Below are 26,534 nucleotides of genomic sequence, written 5' to 3'. Positions count from 1 at the left end.
ACCCTATATACCAAAGGCTTAAAAACTGAAGGCTTCATTTCATTTGACAAAAGAATAATATGCAGCACTACGTACATGTAGGTCAATATTCCAATTCCTTACGGTAACATATGATTATTTTTTTTAAAAAAAGGAAAAATGCAATTGAGTAAAGATGTTTATAAACTGGAGTTCAAAAAAAAAAAAAAAAAAAGGACTCTCAAATTATTCCCTATAAGGAAAACATTTTATTTAGAAATTCCTTGTACTCTATTTTCTTACAGATTTATGTGCCTTCTTGAACTGGGCTAGCCGTATCAAGAAAGTTCTCCTGTAATGCAATATACAATCTTCCTATGAAATTCTGTTTTACAATGAAGTTTTTCTTCCCTTGTTATTAATGATTCTATGCTGTTATCACTAACTGGGGGCATCCATGATTATGGACAGGCAAGTCCACGTATAAAGGAAAAGGCGCCTTGACAAAAATAGCTGTTCAGAAATCTTTAATTCTTAACCATCCTGCACATCTCTGAGAGTTTCTGTAAGAACGACAAAAATATCTAGGGGGTGGGTTAGCATAGAATATGGCTCTATATTCTTAACATATCCTGAGTAGGCAAATCCTAATACTTGTCAAACATCCTATACACAATGGAAATGAGAATGTAACTAGTACAAGTTATCAAATTTAATGATAACTCAAGCATGAATACTGCTGATGGGGGGGAAAAAAAAGACATCTGAGATGTCTTTGAATATCAAAGAACATTCCATACCCCTTACATATGCATCTAGGAGGACAGTTTTCCACAACTGATTGATTCTGTTAAGAACATAAATGCAACCTCAGAATAAAAGCTGGTTGTTGAAAGGAAAGAATTCCTATTAGTTAAAAAAAGTTATAGTACCTGAAAATTAGGAGGGATAATAATTTTGCCAGCAGGAACCTGTAGAACAATCTTCTCTCCCTCAAACAGCCAGAGGTCCCACTTGGACTGATTGATGAGCAGGGCCCAGGGTAGCAGCTCTATCAACAAGGTCCTCACATATGGCTTCCAGGCTGACAGCTTCACTCGCATTGGGCTGTCCCACTGGCTCAGCTGCTCATTCCTGTGCCAAATACCACATCCAAGAGACTCAATGAAACATGATGACTTCAGGATTCATGAAATGTGTTTAAGGATTCCAGACCCACAACGCTCCTGTATGACGCCTCTTCACACCAGAGTCATGCAATGCTAAACTTGCATCCAGGAGAAAGAAACTTTTCGTGCAATTGTGTTCGAGATTAAGAAAGAAGCAATCTACAGAATACATCTACTAGGTGATAAAAGGTCAGAATCTGACAGATACATGCAAACATCTTCTTTTTAAAAATGTTTTTAATGGTATCTAAGATTTTTGTGAATGGTCATGTATTTCTTAATATTGAGAAATGTTTGTAGAAAAAGACTGCTAGAGAACATTACCTGTCAGAGTCCTTTTTATTATAGGGCCATGTGGGTTGAAGGGACTTTTCTGGCCCGTAGAATTCGTCGAGGGTCTGAGTAACTGTGCCTCCGGGGTGTATCTTAGTGGCTATTTGCTTAATGAGGGATGTTGAGATGGGAACAGCACAATGTGAAGGATCATCCTCTTCTCTAGGAAATGGAAAGAAAAAACAAGCATGATTATCAGACGTATTATAAACCAATATTTTTTTTGGTGAGAGTGAGTCAATTTTCGGTGCTTTAGGGATGATGACACAGTTTGGGGAATTATCTGGGCCGTGGCCTTTCCTCCCCAATGCTTGGGTGGAGATCTCTTGTTCCTCTACAGAAATTATGTGTCAATTAAATTTTCTGATCATCCCTCTTATTTATATCCAAAGGGGCTGAATTTTATCTTAAACTGTAGAAGAGAATAAGAGAACACTAGGCAGGGCAATTTAGAAATAACATTCTCGTAAGATAAGAAATCATAGAAAAAACTCTATTCCCCCTAACCCCCTCAGTAGGACAAAGTTACTTTTCTACTGACTCTCTCTTAAGAAAATGGAAGGACTTTCCCAGTACCTTGCTTGAAATGTTAGGTGATGTACAAGGTCAGGTTCTATGTTTTGCAGTGGTTTTTCCTGTCCTTTTCCTGGAATAATTTGTGTTTCACTCAATCCCAGACTTCTTTTCTCCAAATGTATGATAATGGGGTCTGGAAGATGACTCCTCATGATAAAAAGAGGGCTGAACACAATCTATAAAAATAAAAGGACAGAACAACTTTCATATTTGCTTTGTTGCAGTATTCCAGCTGTTTGACACTGAAACAAACTTGTAATAAATCTCTTCCCTGGGTCACTCTGACCTTAATTTATTTCAGAACAGGAAAGGTCAAAGTCATATGCCATATTTTAGGATTAGAAAGCACTTACCATTCGTTGTTGCACTTGAGAGCTGGGTTCTAAAGTCAAAACTGTGCACCAGACATAAATAATAGAACTGTTTGAAGATGGCACCTGCACATGAGATAGAAAAGGGTTCTACTGAATACTAAACAGTTTACTAATTAATCAAAATAAGGCACAGATATTATATCCATTTGGAGGATACAAAAAGTTTAAAATTACAGAAAAAAGCCATTGAAAAAAAAAGAATAAGCAAAAACAGACTTCATTATGGCATAAAGTGAATGTGCAGTGAGTCAATGGGGCCAATTCTTTCCATAAAGATGAAGGGATTTGTATGTGGAGAGACTGATATAAGAGTGAGTGGGAGAACAAAAGAGAGGATTTGTCCTTTATGGGAATGAAAGTGATGATGGTGGAGATTGAGAAAGAGATAAAAAAGTAGCAGATTATCATAAAGCTTCTCAAGTGGGGAGGACACCCTTTATTTCCTCCCATCCCTCCAAAGCCCTTGTACATCAGAATCTTTTTCAAGATATAAATCATCTCCATCTGGGAGGGGTAGAGTCTTGGCTACGAGAACTACTGGTACTGATACAAACGTGTTGTCGTGGGATGGGGATGAAAAAGTTTGAGAAATAATATTCAAAGCCTTTTAATATTATTTCAGGCCTCCCCTCTTTTGTATATATCATTTATTAATAAATTAAGTGCTGTACTGAATAAAGAACATAACGAGAAATTTAAAATTTTAAAGCTGCTCTATTCTGGATTGTACTACTTCTCATACCTGAATGACAACACTATACTCAGGGGTCTTGGATTCCAGACACACGTCTCTCGACCAATCTTCATCTCCTTTGGCCTTCACACACAACTCAGTCAGTTCGCTGTCTTCTAGTATGTACGAAGGCAATTTCCGTTTGGCTGTGAGGCAGTCATAATGTTCTCGAACCACAGCTTGTCCATCTTGACCAATGTAATGCTGAACGACTTTTAGTTCTATGCTTTGAGACAAGTAACTACAGATAATCTGTCTTCCACAGATGATAATCTGAAAGACAATCAATCAATCCATAAATCAATAAGATTTCATCAATTCAGATTCCATGAATTGGAAATACAGGGAAACCTTGGAGATATGGCAGGTTTGGTTCTAGACCAAGACAATAATATAGCAAATATTGCAACAAAGGGAGTCAGATGAATTTTTTGGTTTCCCAGTGCATATGAAGGTTATGTTTACACTATGCTGTAATCTATTAAGTATTCAAAGCATTAGGTCTAAAAACATTTAAATAGCTTAATTAAAAAAAATTTTTTTGCTAAAAAATGCTAACCATCATCTGAGTCTTCGGTGAGCTGTAATGTTTTTGCAATAGTAACATCAAAGGTCATTGATCACAGATCACCGTAACAAAGATAATAATAAGTGAAAACGTCTGAAATATTACGAGAATGAGCAAAAGGTGACACAAAGACAGAAAGCGAGCCAATGCTGTTGGATTGCTTGAGGCAGGGTTGCCACAAACTTTCAACTGATGAAAACGTAGTATCTGCAAAGCTCAATCGAGCAAAGCACAATAAAACAAGGTATGCCTTGTTCAGACACAGTAAACTATGCTGATTTTAATGGAAAGAAAATGAAATCGTTAGCTTATTTAGAGAGTACAAGAAGAAAAAGAGGCTTCCAAGAAGAGAAGGGACTTTGTTTTGGTCATGTTGAGTTTGCAGAATTCAAAGGACAGAAATGTAGGCAGGATCCATGCCCAGCTACAAATGCTGGTCATGTGCTTGAGAGTGAAGGTGGGACTGGAGATGGGAGACTTGTGAAATTAAAGCCTCACAAATGTGTGCGGACAGGAAGACAGTTTACCTGGAAAAGAGGGTGGAGGCTCAAACCCAGTAACTGACCAAGACTTTAGGTACAGACTCAGGGTGAGAAGTCAGAGAAGGGACGAAGGAGTGTCCGGAGAATGCAGGGTTGCTGAAGCCACGAGAGAAGAGACTGACTGGAAGGTGGTGGTGGATGGTATCGAACAATGTAGCAGTCAAAAAGGAAGGGAACTGGAAACAAGACTTCAGCTCCCATAGCTGAGATGACAATTGTGATCAATTTATTCCCTGTGGCTGATTTCCAAGGGTTTATTGCACTCTTATGCAATACGAAATCTCTGTGTAAACTGATAATACAAACAACTTTTAACTCATAAGCCTGATTATATTTTATCTTATTCAGGTTTTTCTTACAGCATAGAAGCATTATCTTTATAAAACACACAGAATTAGCCATTAAACCCATGTATTATTTAACTTTTCATCCAGCTAAGAGTATAGTCCAGAGCAGGCATTAAGAAATATCTCTTGAATTGGTGGAAATTGGAAAGATAACACAAAATTTACTCCTCTGCAGTGAATACTTTTAGAAAGCAAATCCTGTGTAATATGAATTTTCACCATGATTGAGGAAGACAGGACTGTCACATACTGTTTTCCTTATTTGTAATATTTTTCCAGGTTATAAAATATATACTAAGTAATACATGTATAGCATGTATGTCTAAGGATATGATGGTTAATTTTATGTGTCAACTTGAATGGGCCATGGGGTGCACAGATATTTTACTCAAACATTACTCTGGGTGTGTCTGTGAAGGTGTTTCTAGATGAAACTAACATTTGAATTGGTAGACTGACTAAAGCAGACTGCTCTTCTGAACGTGAGTGGGCCTTACCATATCAACTGAAGACCTGAAAGAACAGGTCTTCCTGCCATGTTAGATGTTAGGAGAGGATATAACTTTTGCTGCCATCTTGAGGTCAGGAAGGCAAACTCAAGAGGACAGCAGAGAAGCAGATACAGTACTGAGTTGCTTAATTAACTAACCAACATCCAAGTCTGCCTTCTTCCTTTTTGTTATGTGAGATAATAAACATAAAATAGGAACAATAATAGTATCTGCCTCATTAGCTTGCTATGAAGATTAAAAACCCTATTTTGTAACTTCAAGCTGAAAGCATCCTAACTGATACATTCTCCTGTCATTAGGAGTACTTTGTAACTATCATTTTAAACAAAACTGTTATTTACACAAAAAAATGTGAACAACTGTGAACTATTATTTACCCCAAGCAAATCTGCTAGATTGACAGACCAAAAATTAAAGTCATTGTTGTTTCAACTTGCATTATTTGAATAGTGAGGTTTAGCATTTTCTTAAACATTTATTTTCCAACTATCTACTCCTTTGAATTTTCTTTAGAAGGAACACATCTGTAAAAACCAAGCTATGCTTAACTGTTACATTTCCCCTAGATACCTGGACATTATAATCTTTTAAAACAATATTTTCAAAATAACAAACATGGAATGAACTGTGAGTCCTAAATTAGCACACACGATTTTCTCTAGCATATGTAGACTAGACTACTCATGATAAGCCTTATGACGCCATAGCATTGCCCAACTTTGAATAAACAATAGAAAGCTCCGAGGCAGTATTTAACTCTGTTCTTATTCCGGTGGGTCCAGGCCTGGCCGTGTGTGCTCACTGCTCTTGTTTCAGAACCTTTGGGCCCCATGAGATGTAGGAGAGAACTGGGCTGTCTCTCACAGAAACCACAGAATCTCTGCGACCATCTGGGACTCACTTTGTTTAAAGACAAAGATCCTCTTGGTGGGTTTTTATAGTTTCATTTTGAACCAAAAAGCCTGTTAAATAGGCTTTCAAATTTGATAAAAAGAAAACCCTTAAAAGTGGCCAGGGAGGGAAGGCTACTTAGATGAAGAAAAATCCAAAATGGCTGCTCCTAGGCGTGGCGCTCTTCATGGCTGCTCCCTCGCAGGGTTCAGTGAAAACCATGCCTGCTTTTCTTCAAAGTGGCAACACTTACAATGCCGTTATTTTGAAAATTATGGTTAGAATTTCAAGATTAATTTATCAGTTGAAGACAGCTACTTAATTTTTTTTAATGTAGGGTTTCTCTTTAATACACATTTCCAGGTTTCACACTAATTCCCCTCTTTCCCCAAAGCCACAAAGATGTGTATTGAAGATTTCCACATATGATTTTACTTAGCAGGTTTCAGAACTCTTATTAGATCAGTGCCAAGAAGAATAGTGATATTAAAGAATAACTCCAGAGCACCAGATGCACTGGAAAATGATATCTTAACCATGATGAAAAGTGTATGTATGAAGACACAAATATATATACATACATTCATATGTACACTTAGGTTTTTAGAGTGGTTAAAGCTTTCCTCAATAAAGGGATGGAAAACACAGAAGCAAATATATGTGCATGAGTAGTTGTATAATGTACAAAGTCCCTGAGAATTTTATGTGTGGTCCATTTTCACTGAATTGGGGAAATGAGAGGGGTACAGGAAAGGCAGCGTACAGGTAACCAAACATCATTGTTCAAGCAAGCTTTAGCCAATTCTCCATTGTCCAGTGGTGTATTAATGCAGTTAAGGTACATCAGAGAGCTGCACACACTATCCTCCCCAAATGGGGCTTCATAATTAGGCAGCTGCGGTTTATTGCAAATTTCCAGGCCCAGGTGGGGTAGAAGGAAAGAAGCGAAGATGCGAGGGAGGCAGGAATCCACGAAGCTCTTCTGGAAGCGTGGTTCCTATCTTCCTAACCTGGCCAACTGAGGAAATCCTGTCTCTGACGTACTTTAACTAGTGCCAGTCTTGAATGTTAGTTAATCTACCCTGACCATAAACAAAAAATCCAATTTAAAAAGAAGTAATACATTTTTGCGTGTCTGTGTGTGAGAGAGAGAGGGAGAGAGAGAGACAGACAGAGAGGGGGAAAGAGACAGAGAGGGAGGGAGAGAGGGGAAAGGCAGAAAAACACTGACTAGAAAGGTTTTTTACAATATTGATACATGCAACAGTTGGTTTGAGGTTGGCATGGTGGTCTGCTGAACCTCGTATTACCTGGGTTCAGTATAACCCACTTTCCATTTGCTTCATTCTAGGTTAAACGAATTGCTGTTTCTACTTCTCCCTGATCTGCTTTATAAAAAATTATTTATTTATTTATTTATTTTATATGCGGGTTCTTACTAGTTATCTATTTTATACATATTAGTGTATACATGTCAATCCCAATCTCCCAGTTCATCCCCTCCCACCCCACTGCTGCTTTCCCCCTCTTGGTGTCCGTACTCTGCTAAGTTTTTTTAATGGCCCCAATATAGAGCTCAATCTCATCTGATGATGACAAGAAATGCTACAACTCAAAATATAAGTTATATGTGTATATACCTTCCATGGTAGTGGGAACGTAAAATGGACTATCCCAGTTCCTGTGGGAGAAGAAGACCCTTCCTCTCAAAAAGGTAAATGCAATGCAAGGGCTGGTTATGCTTCCATTATTGCTCTCCAAAGAATCCTTTCCCATTTAGCTAGATTTGACTTTTTTTTTTAAAGAGTATTTATTATATATGAGGTAGAAGCAGAGAAAAGCGTGAGAGGCATTCCCCACAGAAAAGGATTATTAACATTTACCAGTACAAATAACATTTGGAAAAGTTCTGAAATGTGATTTTGGCACCAGATGCCTTAAAATCTGTATATTTGACATTAACAGAGAGAGTGATTAAAAGAACTACTTAACTTTCAATGTATGGAAATTTTTTTTAGTTCTGATTTGAACCCCTCATAAATATTTAAGATTTAAAAAATGCTAATGGTTTGAAAAACTCAGGAAATCAGTAGAAGTTTTAGAACAGATATATATTTAATTATTTAAAAGATCAGTGTAGGCCCAACAAGACTCTGGTAAGACAAAACGATGAATTTTGTCTAAGGAATAAAGTACATCTTTTTAATTTGGGGATGTGCATCAAGCACCACAAAAACATTCATATCCTTTGCGCAGGTAATTAAAATTTATAGCAATTTATTTTGACAGCCTCAGAAATCTCGACATATATTTATACACAAAGATATTTATTTAAGGATCTATTATAGTAACCAACTGGAAATTAACTAAATGTCCAACGACAAGGAAATGTTTTCATGGGGTTTGATATACCATATGGTAAATCACTATGCAACCACTAAAGGGATAACTTCAGGAATTTTAAATAACATGAGAAAATAAGCATTATATAATGTTAAGGGAAAAAAAACAAGTTGAAAAACTGTAATTACAATCAGAGTTAAAGTTGGTTAAAAGATATCTGCATAGAAAAAAAGAGTAGAAAAAATACACCAAAGTAATAATAGAATATATTTTTTGGTTGGTAGATTTATGGGTAATTTTAGTTTTCTTCATTAGGCTTTTCTGTGTTTCCAGATATACTTTATAATAGTTAACATAAAAATAACACTGTGAACTAGCATTTATTGGGTGCTTTCTTTTATAAAAGGAATATGAAGCATAGAAAGGTTAAGAAATGTGCCTAAGGTCATATAGGTAATAAGTACTAGGACTGAGAAATCTTTTCCAATCAGAAAAAAAGTAGGTAAAGTTTTGTGAGAATTAAAAAAAAAAATGTGTTTTTCATGACCAACTTCTTGGGCTTATGATATACTGTTGCAATAGTATCTGCTCAGGTACTTTGTATGTATTAATTTATCCCTGAAATTCAATATCATTTCGTGAAAGTAGATAAATCTATGGCAAGAATAAGGCATTAATATAGCAACACAAAAAAGTTCAACCAGCATTACTCATGCCTGAGAATATTTCATTATTGTAATTGTAACTAAAATTCATTGGACTATGACAATGGACCAGGCACTGTTGTAAGCACTGTACATGTACAAACTCATTTAATTCTCATACTTAGTTCATGAGAGAAGGCACTATTATTACTATTCCCATTTTAGAAAAGTGATTCACAAAGGTTAGACAACTTGCTGATGATCACGCAGCTAGCAAGGTTGCCTGTGATCTTAACCACCAAGGACATTCCTTGAAAAGATTTCTCCACAGAAGGACCCTGCCTTTCCACTGATTGGTAAATGTTCTAGCAACCACATGCCAAAAGACTTGAATGAATTGGGAAACTTCAGACCAGAGCTATGGTGGTCAAAGCACCTGAGAACTTGTTAGAAATACAAATTATCATGCTATACCCAAGACCTGTTGAATCTGAAACTCTGGGGGTGGGACCCAGCAATCTGTGTCTTAAGAAGCCCTCCAGGGGATTCTGATATATATTCAAGTTTGAAAACCACTAGCCTAGAGGGAAAGAAACTAAGGAGAAATATTCTACCTCCTCTCATGTTTTTGGAGGGCTGTAACATAGAGGAGAGGTAACAAGTTGTGTGTTTTTTGTGTATGCCTCACAAGTTCTAAGGAATGGTAAAAACTGGCTGAACGGTGACAGATTTTGGCTCAAAATTAGGAAAGAATTTCATTAACAGCTGGAAGTAACCAACCATGGGAAGGGCTGATGTGTGAGAGAATGAGACTCTCATCGTTTGGAGTATTCAAACAGATGCTGTATGACCTTTTCTCAGGCATGCTGGTGAATGGGAAGATAGACAAGGCATTCTTGAGAGACCATGAGTGACAGAATCAGAAAACCAGTGTGTATTGGGCAGATATTTGTTGAGAGCATATCCATGTAAGAGAGCTCTAAGGGCAGATAGGAGAGACAGTTCTTGTTCTTATGACTTTCCAGCTCAAAGCCCACACTAGCCACACTGGTCCCCTCATGAGTCCTTGGGTAAGACACATTTGTCCCATATTTGTATCTTTATTTATCCTATACTGCTGACTTGGAATGCCCTCTCTTAATCTAAATTCGACATGTTTTGTAAAGCCCAGATCAAGTCAAATCTTCTTCGTGAAACCTCTGAATTCCCTTCACACTTACTGTCAGTCGTACACATTGTTGGGTTTATATAAATTTACATTTTAAGAGCAAAGACTGTGTTACATACTTAGTGTCTTTCATTTTTCTCTGTTCTACGGGAGGCAATCAACAAATACTTGGAGGAATGGTCAGTTGACTGGGAAGAGACTCTTTCATGCTTCTTGTCTGGGACTCTCCTCTGCTACAGGTTTCCTTTCACTTCTGTTGCCCACAATAATGAGAACATGAAGTCCAGCTCCCTGATTAGGTGCAGGCCAAGAATGTATATGGTATAGGTCCTACTGTTCATCTCACCTGTTGCTTCCTGCCTGCCCCTGGCATACACAGCAATGGAGCAGCCCAAGGTGCTCAATACGGAAAGCTCCCTGTTTCCTCTCCTAGGGACTGAGTGCCGTCTCTATCACGTTCTCAGTTCACATAAGCTCTGGATAGACTGTTACAATCCAGATGCAGATGTATATGTTAAAACTCTTATGACAAATCCAGTTATTATGTGTGCAGTGAAGCCAGTTTTCAGATTTTAATACTTCCTTTTTTTCTTTCTACTCTTGTCATATGCTCCATGCTTGAAAAACATCTTTTAAAAACCACATTTTCACATCTTAAGAACACAAAAAAGTGTCAGATACTTTTTTTTTCCCCTTTGCAGTCTTAGAACTTCAAAAACAGCCAAAAGGAAGTTTTATAAAATATATAAAAATATGTGCTGAGAGCTGAAGTTTTATATGCCAAGAGTTAGACTGCAGTGAATTTTTACTGCAGTTAATGTTAACTCCTAGGAAAAGCAAGCTTTCTGGAGACCCAGGCCCACTCTGTCATGCGAGAGAATCACAAGACTTTTGCGCAGGTTATTCTTACATGTATGAGTCAACTCCTGGTTATCCACTGTTGGATTATCCAGAGTCCCCACCATCCTTGACTTCTTTTCCTTCTCAGTAAAGACGCTTTGGCCATTTCACAGCTCATTAGCACCTCCACCAGAAGGTAGGTGGTGACAGGGAGAAGAGGTGAAATGAAAATCAGTAAAGTTTACTGCTTGTTAGCAGCTCTTGTAAAAGACGTGGGACAAGGGGTATGAAGCCATCATCATCATCATCAGGAACATCAACAAGCACTTATTAAGTACTCAGTGTGCATGGTAGGAGTAGGCATAGCTGGGCATGGCAGTGTGATTTTTTTAATTAATATTTTCATTTCTTTAAGTTTCCCTTCCATTAATTACATCAAATGATTAAGAGTTGTCTGGGCCATGAACACAAAGAAACTTACCTGTTTTTGTACTCCACTGAGTTGCTGAACCTTGATGATCAGTGAAGCCGTTCGACCCTTGTACTGAATAGTTCTAATAAAAATCCCAGCATGGTCCACACTGAAGGGCTCTGACCAACGCCAATTGCCCCAGCCTTCAATACAGATGTGTAACAGCTGGAGAGAAAAACAACACTCGTCATAATGCCAAAAGTGCCAACAAAAACTAGCCCTAAAATGAAAGTCTCATTGCTGGAAAACCTTCCTATCTGTAATATTTAGCATCTGTTTTCTTTCTAACCTGCATTATTCATCCACTTCCAGCTTATTCAACCAGGCTAAGAATAGCAAATATGCCACATAGAGTCAATGTGGTTTTCCAGATCACATTTTAAACCTTCTTAAAAATAACTGTCCTATCAAATGGTAAAAGGCCTGTTGAACATTTGAGGAAAGACCATTTCATTCATCTGGAGGACAAGAAGGCTGAAATGTGAGATCAAAGAATCGTGGTCTTGGCTGATAGTTTATTCCTTCTTCTGGCTAGACAGTAATTAAAGCTACATTTGGTTTGTAGCATTATTTTTGACCCAAATTGCCATTCCTTATTTTTTCTTTTGATTAAGAACAAAACAGCAATTTGAAGATGCAGTTCATTTAATACAGTCTACTTATGAGATCACATATATCAAAGTAGAAATACCTTTAACATTTTGAATGTGTGAGAAGATGTCTCTGTTCTACTTTTTTCTAGCATGTATTTATTGTTGACTTTTACCAGTTGAGTCTCCTGATCCACATTCGTATTTATTCATGCAACACTGTCAACTTTTGGTAATATTTAGATTTCTTTCATGGTCATCAAATATTTTCTATTTCTACTCCTACCCACTAACTGCAATTAAGTATTCCAAACTTAATTCCACTAACTGAACAAGTATTCTAAAACAACAATAATGACTGCTTCTTTAGGATACATATTTAAATGAAAACAATGTTCTATATGATTACTAAGTATAAGGAAATACAACTGACATTTTAGGAAAAAGATTTAGATATACAAACTGAACATTTTCCTTCATATAATACATAATTTTTTAAAAGAGCTAACCAAAGGCTAATCACATGAAACATTTTCCAAATTAACAGAATGAATAAAACTTTGAAAATATTATGTAAGAGCTATCATAATAGGCTCTTAAAATAAATACATTAAGGACTTACATGGGAATTGCCATAATAATAAAAGTTTTTTGATGGAAACATTATTTTTTAGTTTTAGCTTTGGGAGGAACCCTTATTAAGTGCTTTAATTTGAAAATTTCCCAGGGTCACTGGTCATCACAATGTGATTTTTTTGGTGGAAAACTGAGAGGGTTTTTTTGTTTTTAAATATCTTAAAATATTAAATAAACTCTCCTATCTCATCTCCCTGCTTTTAATATGGCCCCACTCCAGTTCGTCCTCCATACCATCGCCAGTGATCTTGTGAAATCAAAAGGCTACCATTCAGATGACTTCTAAAAAAGAAGTCTACCAGCTAAAAAAAAAAAAAAAAAAAAATTCCTGGACAGCAAATAAAATACCTTTAGGGAAAATGTGATTTTATATACATTCTTCAACATAAAAGTACCAGAGTATCTTTGATGTTTAAATATTAGTTACAGAAAAAAAAAAGAAAAATAATAGTGGTGTTTGGAACCATTTCAGTTTTTTGTAGCAGCAACTGGGAATAAAGCTCAGGGTACACACAAAACTAAAAGAAACAAAGAAAGTTGTTTTCTTTGGAGAGACTAGTAGCTGGAAATGACAAAAAAATAATGAGGTAAGGTACTTAAGGTCAAGCTCAGCTGTATTTTTCTTGAAAATTCTACAGCCTCTAAAGAAAGTTTTAATGTACACAATGTAATTTTAATTGAGGAGTGTTCACATTTGCATCTGAGCTCAGTTTTAGGTAGCTCACTCTGTGTACACAGCTTTTAATGACTGAATGTCACCAAGGAGTATGCTGGCAGGTTTCGCTTGGCAGCTATTTGTTCTCAAAATGTTGGCACATATATTTTCTTTGAATTATGAAAATTCAGATACATTTGGAGTTAGTTCACACAGAAAAGTTAAGTGGGAGAAAAACATGACGTTTCTCCCCACACGCATGACCAACAGAATATTTGTAATGTTTGGCTTACAGTTAAAAAGCATCTAAATATCATTGGCAATTATATATATATAATTTAATAGGAAAGGAATGACATTCCTTGGAGAGAAAATCTACAAAAAGGAATTCAGGAGGCCTAGTGGTACTTTAGTCCTCCTTCCCATGGTGTAAGTGATTTGGGCACTGGACAGGGGTGCTCAGATATGCCTGGACATCAAGTGAGGGTGGGAAGTTCTGTTCCTGTTGGACCAACTCGCTCAATTTCACTGCTATGGGTACTGAAAAGTCTCCATTTAATAACAAGTACCCATATGCCTGTTTTTATTTCTATACCGAAGAAACTATAAAATAAGGCATAAAAATGTGAAATTTGTGTTAGACTGCCTAATCCTAATGAGACTTCTTTCTATTATTCATCCAATACAGTTTTATTATTCAGATACTATAAGGAAGGCAATATGCTAAGAACTATAGAGGAAATAAAGAGAAGAGCTTTGGTCATTGTCCCACAAGGAGCTTAAGATTTTACAGGGAAAATAAGGCATGCATAACTAACCAACAAGAGGCATTATGAGAGAAGTCTAGAGAAGAGAGGGCTTGTTTAGACTGCTTTGATTGGGAGAGCTTCCTGAAGCATTTGGGTCTCAGAGTTTGGGTAGGATTTCAACTTGTAAGGATGACAGTCACTTCTGGGCCAAGGGGACAATCTGAGAGGTGAAGCCAGAAGGTTTGCTTGGGGCAAAGTTAATAGTCTCAACTGGTTGGAGAAAAGGGAACATGTAAAGAAGAGTTAGGGATAGGTCAGAGAAGTAGATCTAGATTGTGGCCAACACTGAAGATTTGCTAAGCTAAGGAATTTGTGCTTTATTCAGGAATTAGCCTTCTGTATAGATGAGCAATGTGTGAAAGGATGGTGAGAGCAGAGTGTGGAGGTCAGGACAACTGCAACAGAATGAGAAACAGGAGAAAGGAAGCAATGGGCTTAGCAAAATATTACTATCCATTCTGCCTGGAGTCCAAGATATCTTTAATGTTCTCTTATCAATTTGGAAATTTTCTTTCCCCTTTTTTCTATTAAGTTTCCCTTACGGACTCACTTCCTTCACCACCTTTTCCATTCAGGCTTTTCACTCTCTGTGGCCTACTTAGCTAGTGTCTAATATTTTCCATTGCGGGGGAAAAACAAAGTCAAATACAAACCACTCTTGTTTGAACTTTTCAATGGGAACTGAAACTAAGTATAAGGCAGGTTGTACAGTAGCCACACTCAATGGAAGGTCTCAAGGGGCTGCATTTATTTTTTTCTAGCAGATCCTCCCACTCCAGGGCTGCACTGGCAGCAAGATTAAATTCCACTGAAGACCTCAAATGGGAGCGTAGAACTTTCCACTCATTTTTTTGAATAAAAAATAAAACTTAAACTGAATTACTGATCAGAGGCTTGGGGATCAGCTCTCAGGACCACCCACAGGTACATCCAAGGGAGAATTCCTGAATCGACAGATTACAGAGGAAAGAAAAACAAGATGAAATCTAGGATAATAGGGTACACCAAGGAAGAGAAACAGAGAGGGGATGGCTAAGAAAAATTTTTAAATTGTATCTTAAATATAAATGAAGGTACTAGATACTTTTCTGTGAACTTTACTTCACTATTCATTTTAAAATTGTTATCAAGATGATTTCTACTTAATCAGAAATTGAAAGTTTGTCTTCAGAGTCACTTGTATATTTTCTGCATTTTACCGTAACTTACTGTATAGTAATATGTAATGTTCTAAAAAGAAACTGAAAATTACATAACTTCAAAATATTTCTCCAGGGACTTCCCTGGTGGTGCAGTGGTTAAGACTCCATGCTCCCAAGGCAGGGGATCTGGGTTCAATCCCTGGTCAGGGAAGTAAATCCCACATGCATGCCACAACTAAGAGTTCACATACCACAAATAAGGAGCCCGCCTGCCGCAACTAAGGAGCCCACCTGCTGCAACTAAGGAGCCTGCCTGCTGCAACTAAGGAGCCTGCCTGCTGCAACTAAGGAGTCAGTGAGCTGCAACTAAGAAGCCCACCTGCTGCAAATAAGACCCGGTGCAACCAAGTAAATCAATAAATATTAAAAAAAAATTCCCCCAATCCATTGTATTCTTTGTAGAAATTTTAGGAGTTCTAAAAAATTAATGTGAAATGCAAGTGAAATAAGCTACTGAATATATATATATATAAACATATAGTATATAATGTATATTTATATATATATTAAAGCTTAAGCATCATATTTGTTTTCTAAACTTCTAAACTTATATCTCTATCCCAAGAGCCTAGTGCATTGTAGTCATTCAATAAAATATTTGTTGAATAAATGAATTGGGATTACTGAAAAATAACCCAAAGTAGATATTCAAAACGTTTAGTGGCAATATTTGTTCATAAAATAATATCATAAAATGAGAATCAAATCAAAATATTCAGAAACAGTTCCTATTTTGAATGACTTTTCAATACGGGAGATTTGCTTTATGTGGATAACAATAGTAGATTAAACTATAAATCAATGCAATCTCTCAGATCTATAATCAGACATTGCAATATTGATATTAAAGCATAAAGTAGAGCCCAAATGATACACTAGATGAGCATCACGAGGGAAAATTAAGTTAAAATGTTAAAATATTCTTGTCTATCTAAAATAATATCTGAAAAGCTACAGATCAAATTAAACAGATCAGTGTTAAACTGCTTGTTTGGAATGCATAAGTCGAACTGATAGTACATTTCACACCAATAAACTAGCATGAAAACAAAATAAAATATGTTGCTCATTATTGCTTTTTTTAAGGCAGTTGAATTTCAGGATGTTCAGAGTATCTGAAATAATGCTGAAAACCAGGTAGAAAAATGTCTAGATAATTGCTAATGCTTGGTGTCACTCTGATTCAATATTGGAACTCTTAGAACCCTATATATCCTTTTACTTTTATAGAGCACAGCCTAAAAGAATGATAAAGTAGAAATAAGTCAAATTGAATTATTTTCTAGTGGACAGCTTGGACTCTTTGATGCAGTGTATTTTGGAGGAAAGAGTAGAAAGAAAAAGAAAGCTTTCCAAGTCAGCCTTTCAGGAGGTGATATAAGTCACTGTTATCCCACAAGTATCATGACACAAAATATGAGGGCTTGTAGGTTTTCTCTCAAGATTGTTTGAATTTAATGAAGGCTACAGATCAGCATAAAACAACCTCTTACAAAAGAAGGGAAACCTGGCACACTCACAAAATGTTGGTTAGAATGAAAATTGTAGCTGGAGGGTAATCCTTGTATCAAAAATCTAAGTTTCAGATACTCACTGGGCTCATCAATTCTAAACAGGAATTTATCCTGATATAATAATTATACATATGTGCAAAGATTTACCTAGATATAGGTTTATTCCAGAATTGTTTTAATAATGAAAATTTGGCATTACTAGGAAATTAGTCATATGAAATATAGTAAAAACAATAATAGCTATCAGTTGTTAGACACATACTATGTGTCAAGCAGTGGGCTGCATTTTATATATTTTCTTATTAATTCCTTAAAACAATCTTATGTGGCAGTTGATTTTGTTTTATTTTATGGATGAAAAAGCAAGCTGAGTTACAGAGAGGCTGTGTGACCTCCCCAGGGCCACAGTGCTGAAGAGGGCCAGGTATAAGATTTGAACTGAGGTGCGCTTACTCAGAGCCTCTTATACTTAGGATCCTCTCAAGCCATTGAGAAAAACTCACAGAATGAAAAAACGTGAACAATATTACTTAGCCAAAGATTAACCAGAAAAGGAGCACATTACAAAAAGATATGTGCAGTATACATCCCATTTTTGTAAAATGAACAAAAAGTATAGATTCCTATTCCTAAGGGAGAAAATGGCTAGAAATATACCAGAATGCTAATAGTGCTTATCTTGGGGTTATGGGTTTTAAGTTTCCTTTTTGTGTGTGTTTTTGTGTGCTTTTACGTAATTTCCAAATTTCATACTATAAATATGTATTACTTTGCAATCAGATAAAAATTAATGTTATTAAAATGAAAAAAAAGTCTAATAGCATACAGAGCCTGCATTTCAAGTAAAAAGAAATTAGACATTTTTATTTTAAAAACTCAAATTCAGCTTCCTGCATGAAGTTTCCCCATTTGTCCTAGTCAGCTTTGCCATTTGCTCATTGGCACTTTGCTAACAGGGTGACATGGGCCTCAGTTTATCTCTGAGGCTTCCACCACTGGCTCCTCACACAGGGTCTGGCTTGCTGTATACTTACTCACTTGATTCCTGGAGCAGTTTAATGTAATAATTTGAGGTTTTTTCCCCCTAGGGCAATAGTTTTTTATTTTTTCTTTCCAATTTAGCAAATATTCTTAGGATCTACATCTATTAAATGTTCACCATAAGCCAACTAACTGTACTATACATGGTGGAGATAAAGACAAATGAGACACACACACCGAAAATTCTCAAAATATAGTGGGAGAGATATTTCACCAGAAAAAGTATAGTGCAAAAATTCATGAGAGGAAGGAAAAAATTGTTGTAGGACTCCAGAGGTATTATGCTTGGGGAAATTAAAAGATTGACCAGAGATTGACATATTTTACTTACCCAAATAAATAACATGAAAAAAAGACATATTGAAATAGAATAAAAGATATACAGGACTGTTACTTCTGATAAACGAAAGCAGGTGACAACCTAACTTGGAGTGGTTCTTTCTGTACAAACTTGATGTCTAAAAACCACATTGAGTGCATTACAACCAAGACAAGTCATAAAAGTAGCAAACTATGGCTTTAAACCTTTGTGCAAACAACTTGTCAATGTAATTTAGAAAATTAACTTTATATTATGAACTCATCAGCTTACATTCCTCTAACAGCTTTGACCATAACCCAAATGGAACCATTGAATTTTGATCCTGGAAAAGAAAGAGGCATACTCGAATTAAAAAAAAAATCATTGTTTCAGGAGGTCAGATCTTGCTCTCAGGCAACCAAGAGGCATGTGTGCAGATTCTTGGGGATGGAGGAGAGTTGAGAGATAGGGAGAGGACCTGCCTGAGAGAGATTGGTACAGAAAGGGAGGATGAAGAGGCAGTGAACTCTTAGGTCAGGAACTGCCACTTACCCTCAGAGCATCCGTCATCAATAAACACCGGGGATTAAAGCATTAAAGGCACTGAAACACAGTAACTGATAGTTGTTGGGCTGTTTGAAATAATGCTATTAACTATCTCCCTGGTTTTTCTATATCTAGTCTTAAATAGTAAATTATTTATTTATTTATTTTACCACTGTATTTTATGAATGGTCATCACAAGACAAACATAGATGAAGAAAGAGTCAGGAAAAAAATAAACAAACAGGAGTTGTGGATGAGGGAAACTGTAGCTTTTTATGACTTTTGACAATTCAGGATAACAGAGAAGCATGGGAGGATGAAGAAGCTTTCACCTCTGTATAATTGAGAATATTAGGAAATGCCAGCTGGAAAATGGGAAGTGGAATAGGAACTGACTTTATTATCTGGCCCTGTAGCTGGAGATATGAGAATAAAAATCCCATCATTCCTCAAATGATAATATAGTATAACCAAGGGCAATTCATATGATACAACCATTAATAAATAGCAAAAGTGACATGACAATAAGCCATGAGACCTATGAAAAGATATTGCGAAGCAAAGGAAAATGCCTATCATCTTAGAAAACAAGGGGAAGAGACTAGTTAATAATAAATACCCAGTTGCAGAATTCAGGGGAAAGAAATCAGGAAAGGTTTTGGTTTTCTCTAAAGCATGCAAAAAATACATGATTTCTATAAAACTGTAGAAAAATACTGAGAGGAAAGAAGAGTCTAGTATAAACAGAAAACAGCCTGAAGTTTAAAAAAACTAGATGATATGAAAAGGAAATTAGATAAGAAATAAATGCAAGGAAACAAAGAATGCATTTGCAGAATAACAATCTACACTGATGCAAGTAGAGTAAGTATGAATAATTACTATGGAAGGAAAACTTGAAAATCTTTATAATTGTGCAGAGCAAAAAGAAAAATAAAGAAATGTGAGAGAAAATGGCATAGGTATATGAAAGAAAAATGATGTATATAATTATTATAAAGAAAGAAATAATGCTTTCATATATCTATTCATCTTCATGGTTTTAAAATAGTATGTGTCACTTCATCATACAGTTTATGATAAATCATTTGAACTTCCATGAGTAAACAGGATGTCAAATGGCCCACATCTCGCAAACATTAAGGCTTAATCAATGTTTCAATGTATCTATAATCAAGTCATAGAAACTTTTTAAAAATTAAAAAAGATTTCTCATAAATAACTACAATCTGTATTCCAGAATTTATTTATGGTTTTTCATTGTTCAGACATTAGTCTCTGTTCATTCTATTACAGATATTTACATACTTAAGAGAAAAATCAGTTTAAAAAAGAAGAAAAAGTAGGGTGAAGAGTAGTGGCACTTTTAATTTATACATTATCTACAAGACAATAGGATGCTTAATGGGTATTCTTTGCTAAAAAGTTACCTAAATTGAAATTATCTAAATTAGGGAAAAATAATTTACCTCACAGCCTCTTGGAGATTGGGGTGCCGTGTAGACACTCTCTCTTGACAGCATGATAGTCATGCTCTTGGTTAGACCCAACTCTTCAGTGGAAGAGATAAGGGTATGTTGGATGGAAATAATAAAGGATACTGTAGGTAAGCTGAGAAATGGAAGCCAATAAGATAAGAAACTGGAGATACTGTTTGATAGTCATTCAGACCTGGATAAATGTTCTGAATTTGTGAGCCAAACTGTCAGCTTTTGTTTGTTTGAAAATCAATTTTGACTAAATACAAATATAAACCATAGAGAAACCTAACCAAAGTTTGAATAAAGATTTTCTTTTAAATTGTTCTTTTAAATTTTCTTTTAAAATGTTCATTTATGGGCTTCCCTGGTGGCGCAGTGGTTGAGAGTCCGCCTGCCGATGCAGGGGACACGGGTTCGTGCCCCGGTCCGGGAAGATCCCACGTGCCGCGGTGCGGCTGGGCCCGTGAGCCATGGCCGCTGAGCCTGCGCGTCCGGAGCCTGAGCTCTACAATGGGAGAGGCCCCAACGGTGAGAGGCCCGTGTACCGCAAAAAAAAAAAAAAAAAAAAAAAATTAAAAAAATAAATAAAATGTTCATTCATCATTTAGCAAAATTTAGTTTAATGTAAAATAGAAGACATTGCCAACATGTGTCCTAAGAGAAGATCAAGTAGTTCTATGTAATCTGTAATTTATTTTTAGTGATCATGGCCATTTAGACAATTATAATTGTTATCCCTAATTTTTAATTAGAAAAAAAGTCATCAGATTGATATAAAAGAAATCCAAAATTTTTAGTTATTTATTTTCATTTAACTAAACTGCCTTGCCATACTAAGAAAACATTTTCATAAAGGTTAAATAAAGTATTTCATGGCAACCGCTGCTTCTTAGTGCCTGTATAACAAGAAACATGAGCCAGCCAAAGTTGTGCAAGTTGGTTTTCTTTCCCAGTAAGGGAATGTGGTATCTAAGACCTTGTCCTAACTCATTTTATCCCCAAGCGTAAGTCAAGCAAGTCAAATATGAACTAATGCCTGAAGGGAAGTCCCTGACTCCAAAAGTATGGATTATTTCACATTTATCTTAAAATCTGCTCTCAGAGTTCTTAAAATTCACTAACTTGGCAAGTCAGGAATTATCATGAGAAATGAAATAATTTCATAACTATGAAGTCATCCAACATTCCATGCATCTGACACTCATTGGGCTTGGCCATGTCTTGGGCATTATTTTGACCTTTAGATAATAAGCTCTTCAATATCCTGTTCAGCATGGAAAGAATTAAAAAGTGCCACAGTATAATAGGTATGCCATTGTCTTTAATAGAGTTAATGCTTTTGTTACACAGGCTTGTGGTAACAGGTTATGATTAAACACAATCACATTCTGTACGCTGAAATCTTTGTAACATTCTTAATCAGTATTTCCCATTACTTAAAAATGGCAAAATACCATGCTTTAATGGTCCAGCTGCACTCCCTTTCTCCAAGCACTCTGTATTAAAATTCGCATTTAAAATTAGTTCAGTCAAGGACCTTTATGTTTAGACATCAAGAATTCACATTTGCAGAGCACTAGCTTGTGAAAAGCCTTTGAGTGTCTTGTAAAAAGCTTAAGGAATCCTCAGTTACATTTTTCTCCAAAGCTATATTTCAATATCTAAAATTTATTGCCAGAGAAAGGACAGAGAGACCATTAGCAGCACCAGCAGTCATTCCTCCGGGTGCTTCACAGTTGAAATAATCCCCAGTTGTGCCCTTTCATGCAGGCTTGTAGATAACTCCAGAAATCAGCCCTGGGACTGGATAAAGTGCCCTATCACAATCCTATCCTTGCCATTTCTTTATGACTTTAAAAGTCTTAACCAGGTCATACTGCAAACCATTTTTACAAAGAAACTTTGAAACATACAGGAAAAGGAAAACTCAATCCCAAACTTCTGCCTCTCATTTAAATGGAGTAAGTGTATTTCCCAACAGTAAATGAAGACATTCCAAATATCTCTATCCACTAGATACTTAATGACCAAATCTGTTAGGGCCCCATTTACTGGTGACTTCAACAAGGCACAATAACCTTCCTCACAGAATGTAAGTGTCCTGGAATCTCTCAGGAAACTGAAAATATTTTAAGAGAGAAAGGTGAAGAGACCGAGTCTACAGTCTACTATTTTGCTGTTTCGATGACTGCTTAGAACTAAAATAAAAATGCAGTTTTTGGTGACTGGATAGTAGGCCTCGGGTACTCAAATGGAGTCAGTGTTTACAGAATATTTTGGATTAAAATCCTTGCCAGATGGTCCCAAGAACTGTTTACCTCACTGTTGATTTTAGCTATCTTAATGTCAGCAACAATAAAAAGAAGCTTGTTACTGCCAGTGGGGAGCAAAGGCATACAATCCTTCCTCCCTAAATGCAATTGCTCGTTGTGGACAGCTGTGCCCTACACAACAGCAAGGGTGTTACTGTAGTTTCTGGGAGTCTATTTCCATGATTAGAGAAAGAGACAATGTAAGGCAAATTTAACTTGAAATAATGTCTACTTTAAATCAGTACTATTTGGTAATTGTACTTTTAGTTTATGATAAACAATAAAACTTCTTCAGAGCTAAACACAAGTAGGAAGAGTTGGACATGCATGTGGACCTGAAATTTGGTCTCCTTTGAAGTACACTGCTAGTCCCCTCCTGTAGCATTTTCCTATTTTATAATAGTTTTCATCAGAGGCCACTGGGAGGCCAAAGGGGTAGAGGTAGGGGAGACCAGGAGCTACCCCTAATTACAAGTCCAACTGCACTGACAGCATACAAAAGCATACATTTTGAGATCAGAGGATCTCTTTTTGTGTGTCTATATAATACACATAAAGGCATCCAATATGATGCAAAGAATGCTGTTTACAATGTTCATATTGTGAAAATAAGCTTTTAAATCTATGTTCTTGAGAAATGTCAGATGTTATGAGAAATCTCAACATTTATTTATTCAGTGAACACTTATCATATGCCAGTTATGAGCAAGATACTGTGGAAAATCACTTTTTAATTTTTGTATTTTTTTTAACATCTTTAATGGAGTATAATTGCTTTACAATGGTGTGTTAGTTGCTGCTGTATAACAAAGGGAATCAGCTATATGTATACATATATCCCCATATCCCCTCGCTCTTGCATCTCCCTCCTACCCTCCCTAACCCACCCCTCTAAGTGGACACAGAGCGGTAAGCTGATCTCCCTGTGCTATGCGGCTGCTGGGTTCTCAAATCCATTCTCTACATCTGTGTCTTTATTCCCGTCCTGCCCCTAGGTTCTTCATGACTTTTTTTTTTAGATTCCATATATATGTGTTAGCGTACAGTATTTGTGTTTCTCTTTCTGACTTACTTCACTTTGAATGACAGACTCTAGGTCCATCCACCTCACTACAAATAACTCAGTTTCGTTCCTTTTTATGGCTGAGTAATATTCCATTGTATATATGTGCCACATCTTCTTTATCCATTCATCTGTTGATGGACACCTAGGTTGCTTCCATGTCCTGGCTATTGTAAATAGAGCTGCAGTGAACATTGTGGTACATGACTCTTTCTGAATTATGGTTTTCTCAGGGTATATGCCCAGTGGTGGGATTGCTGGGTCATATGGTAGTTCTATTTTCAGTTTTTTAAGGAACCTCCATACTGTTCTCCATAGTGGTTGTATCAATTTACATTCCCACCAACAGTGCAAGAGTGTTCCCTTTTCTCCACACCCTCTCCAGCATTTACTGTTTGTAGATTTTTTGATGATGGCCATTCTGACTGGTGTGAGGTGATACCTCATTGTACTTTTGATTTGCATTTCTCTAATGGAAAATCACTTTTTTAAAAGTCTCCTTTTTTTTTTTTACACTGTTGGTCAGCAGAAAATTTTATTTTATTTTACAAAACTAGCACAGTCCTGAGACAAAAAAAGAACAAAAGATCCCCCAAACAGGCCAACGAACAAACAAACAAAAAAACCTATAGACTAATGAATGAACACAAATGTAAAAATATTAAGTGGAATACTTCTAAATAAAATCTAGGAGTATGGGGCTTCCCTGGTGGCGCAGTGGTTGAGAGTCCGCCTGCCGATGCAGGGGACACGGGTTCGTGCCCCGGTCCGGGAAGATCCCACATGCTGCGGAGCAGCTGGGCCCGTGGGCCATGGCCGCTGAGCCTGCGCGTCTGGAGCCTGTGCCCCGCAACGGGAGAGGCCACAGCAGTGAGAGGCCCATGTACCGCAAAAAAAAAAAAAAAGAAAGAAAAATCTAGGAGTATGTTTAAAGAATAAATGCTGTGTTCAGGTATTTATTCCAGGAATGCTGATACAGTTTCAATATAAAGAGGTCTGTTAATATATATTGCTCATTTCATCACACCTACAGGTCAAAGGCAGCAAAAGTGATCATTTCATAGTTCAAATATAATCAAGTTTTGCTCATGTTGAAAACACAGCCATAGCCTCCTAACACATTTAATGTAGAGACAGAAACTCCTCAGTACAGAAGGTCCTCTCCTCTCTCTATAGGCTCATCCCACCCCAACCCCGCCCCTCCCTGGAGTGGAAAGCCTCCTATGTATTTTCCCTCTTTTTACTTTCAGCAAATACCCACTACAACCACATCTACATTCACACTCATCCTCACTCTCTCTCTGGTCTCAAAGCAGGAGGAGTCTTTTGTGGCAAGTTAAAAATGGCCACAAATTCTCTTAGCAACTCACATCAAGAGGTTAAAATCTTGTTCCTTATCCTTTGGATCTGGCCTCCCCTTGTGACATGCTCCACCTAGTAGAATGTGGCAGCAGATACTGTGAGAGTTCTGAGCTTAGGCTCAACAGGATTTGCAGTCTTTGTTCTCGTTCTCCCAACTAGGCTAGCCTGCTGGAAGGAACACATGGAACAGAGCCCTGGCCAGTGGTCTGCCAAGTACCAAATATGTAGGTGGGGCAGTCTTGGACCACCCAGCCCCAGATGGCCTACCAGGTGACTGCAGCCTCATGAGTGAGCCCAGCTGGGATGAGCAGAAGACCCTCTTAACTAAGTGCACCTAGATTTCTGACCAACACACTCATGAGCGAATAAATTTTTTAAGGTCACTAAAGTTTTATGGTGGTTTGTTAAGCAGCAATAGATATTTGGTATAAACCTCGTTCCATCCAGGGTCAACCCTTCTACTTGTGATCTGGATGCCTTCTTCTTCTCCCCTTCTGGGACCTGATGCCGTTAATCATTCTTCCTCTCTTCTGCATCACCAACCTATCTGCTATTTATTTCTGCTCAGATATGAACATGCCTAAGGTACTTTAATTTAAAATCCTTGCTTGACCCTGCAGCTTTCTGTAGCTAACACCCAATCAAGATTAAAAAAAAAAAATTCATGCTCATTCTCCCTATTTCCTCACCTCCCACTCATTTTTCAACCCACTCATCCTGATTTCTATCCCTATCTTGCCACTGAAAATGCTTTCCTTGAGCTATAAGTGACCTCCCAATTGGCCAATACAATGGTCTCCCCAGTTCTTGCTTCACTCAATCTCCTTATGGCATATGACACTGATAATTCTATCCTTCTAGATAGTCTCCTTGGCTCTTAGAACACGATTATGTCCCAGTTTTCCTGCCATGTCTTGGTTTTCTGTCTTCCTCTTATTCCTCTTCAATGGATCCCATTCCTCAGCCTAACCCCTAAATTCTATGGGGTTTAAATCTTTATGGCAGCTCAGCCCCAAGACAGCCCAATGATCCATGTCTCCTTTTATTTGTGCCTTTGTGTAGTCCCCTCCCACAATGAATAGGGCTGATCTGGACAACCACTAGGATATTACAGAAATGATAATTAATGACTTCGGAGCCTAGGTCATAAAAGACACTGTGGCTTTTGTCTTGTTCTATCTTGGATAACTTGATCTGGGGGAAGCCAGCTGCTGTGTCTTGAGAGTACTCAAGCAACTCTTTGGAGAGATCCTTGTAGCAAGGAGCTGAGGCCTCCTGCCAAGAGCCATATGAGGGAGCCATTTTGGAAATGGATCATCCAGCCCAGTCAAGCCTTTAGATGATTGCAGTTCCAGCTAACGTCTTGACTACAGCTTTATCAGAGACTCTGAGCTAGAACCACCCAGGTAAACCACTCCCAAAGTTCTTGGCTAATGAAACTAAGATAATAAATGTTTGTTGCTTTATTTACTCAAGTTGTGGGGTAATTTGTTAAACAGCAATATGTAACTAATAGAGTGTGGTACCCACAAGTGGGGTGCTAATGTAACAA

The 26,534-nt window shown here is 37.0% G+C and overlaps 1 protein-coding gene across 8 annotated transcripts in view; it reads right to left on the bottom strand.

Annotated features, from left to right (window-relative positions):
* The window catches only part of VPS13B (vacuolar protein sorting 13 homolog B), a 774,679-nt gene that overhangs the window by 50,416 nt on the left and 697,729 nt on the right, over window positions 1-26,534 (bottom strand). For all 8 annotated transcript variants that reach the window (XM_067017180.1, XM_067017176.1, XM_067017182.1 and 5 more), the window contains exons 44-49: window positions 11,480-11,635; window positions 3,153-3,416; window positions 2,390-2,473; window positions 2,037-2,212; window positions 1,452-1,622; window positions 891-1,092 (exon numbers count right to left, since the gene is read on the bottom strand). In XM_067017180.1, the coding sequence (XP_066873281.1) occupies window positions 891-1,092; window positions 1,452-1,622; window positions 2,037-2,212; window positions 2,390-2,473; window positions 3,153-3,416; window positions 11,480-11,635 (1,053 nt within the window). The remainder of the gene's footprint in view (window positions 1-890; window positions 1,093-1,451; window positions 1,623-2,036; window positions 2,213-2,389; window positions 2,474-3,152; window positions 3,417-11,479; window positions 11,636-26,534) is intronic.

Source organism: Kogia breviceps, chromosome 17 (genome assembly GCF_026419965.1).
Source record: "Kogia breviceps isolate mKogBre1 chromosome 17, mKogBre1 haplotype 1, whole genome shotgun sequence".
In the NCBI taxonomy this organism is placed as follows: Eukaryota; Metazoa; Chordata; class Mammalia; order Artiodactyla; family Physeteridae; genus Kogia; species Kogia breviceps.
The sequence above is the reverse complement of the archived record's forward strand: the minus strand, read 5'-3'. Positions and strand labels throughout refer to the sequence as shown.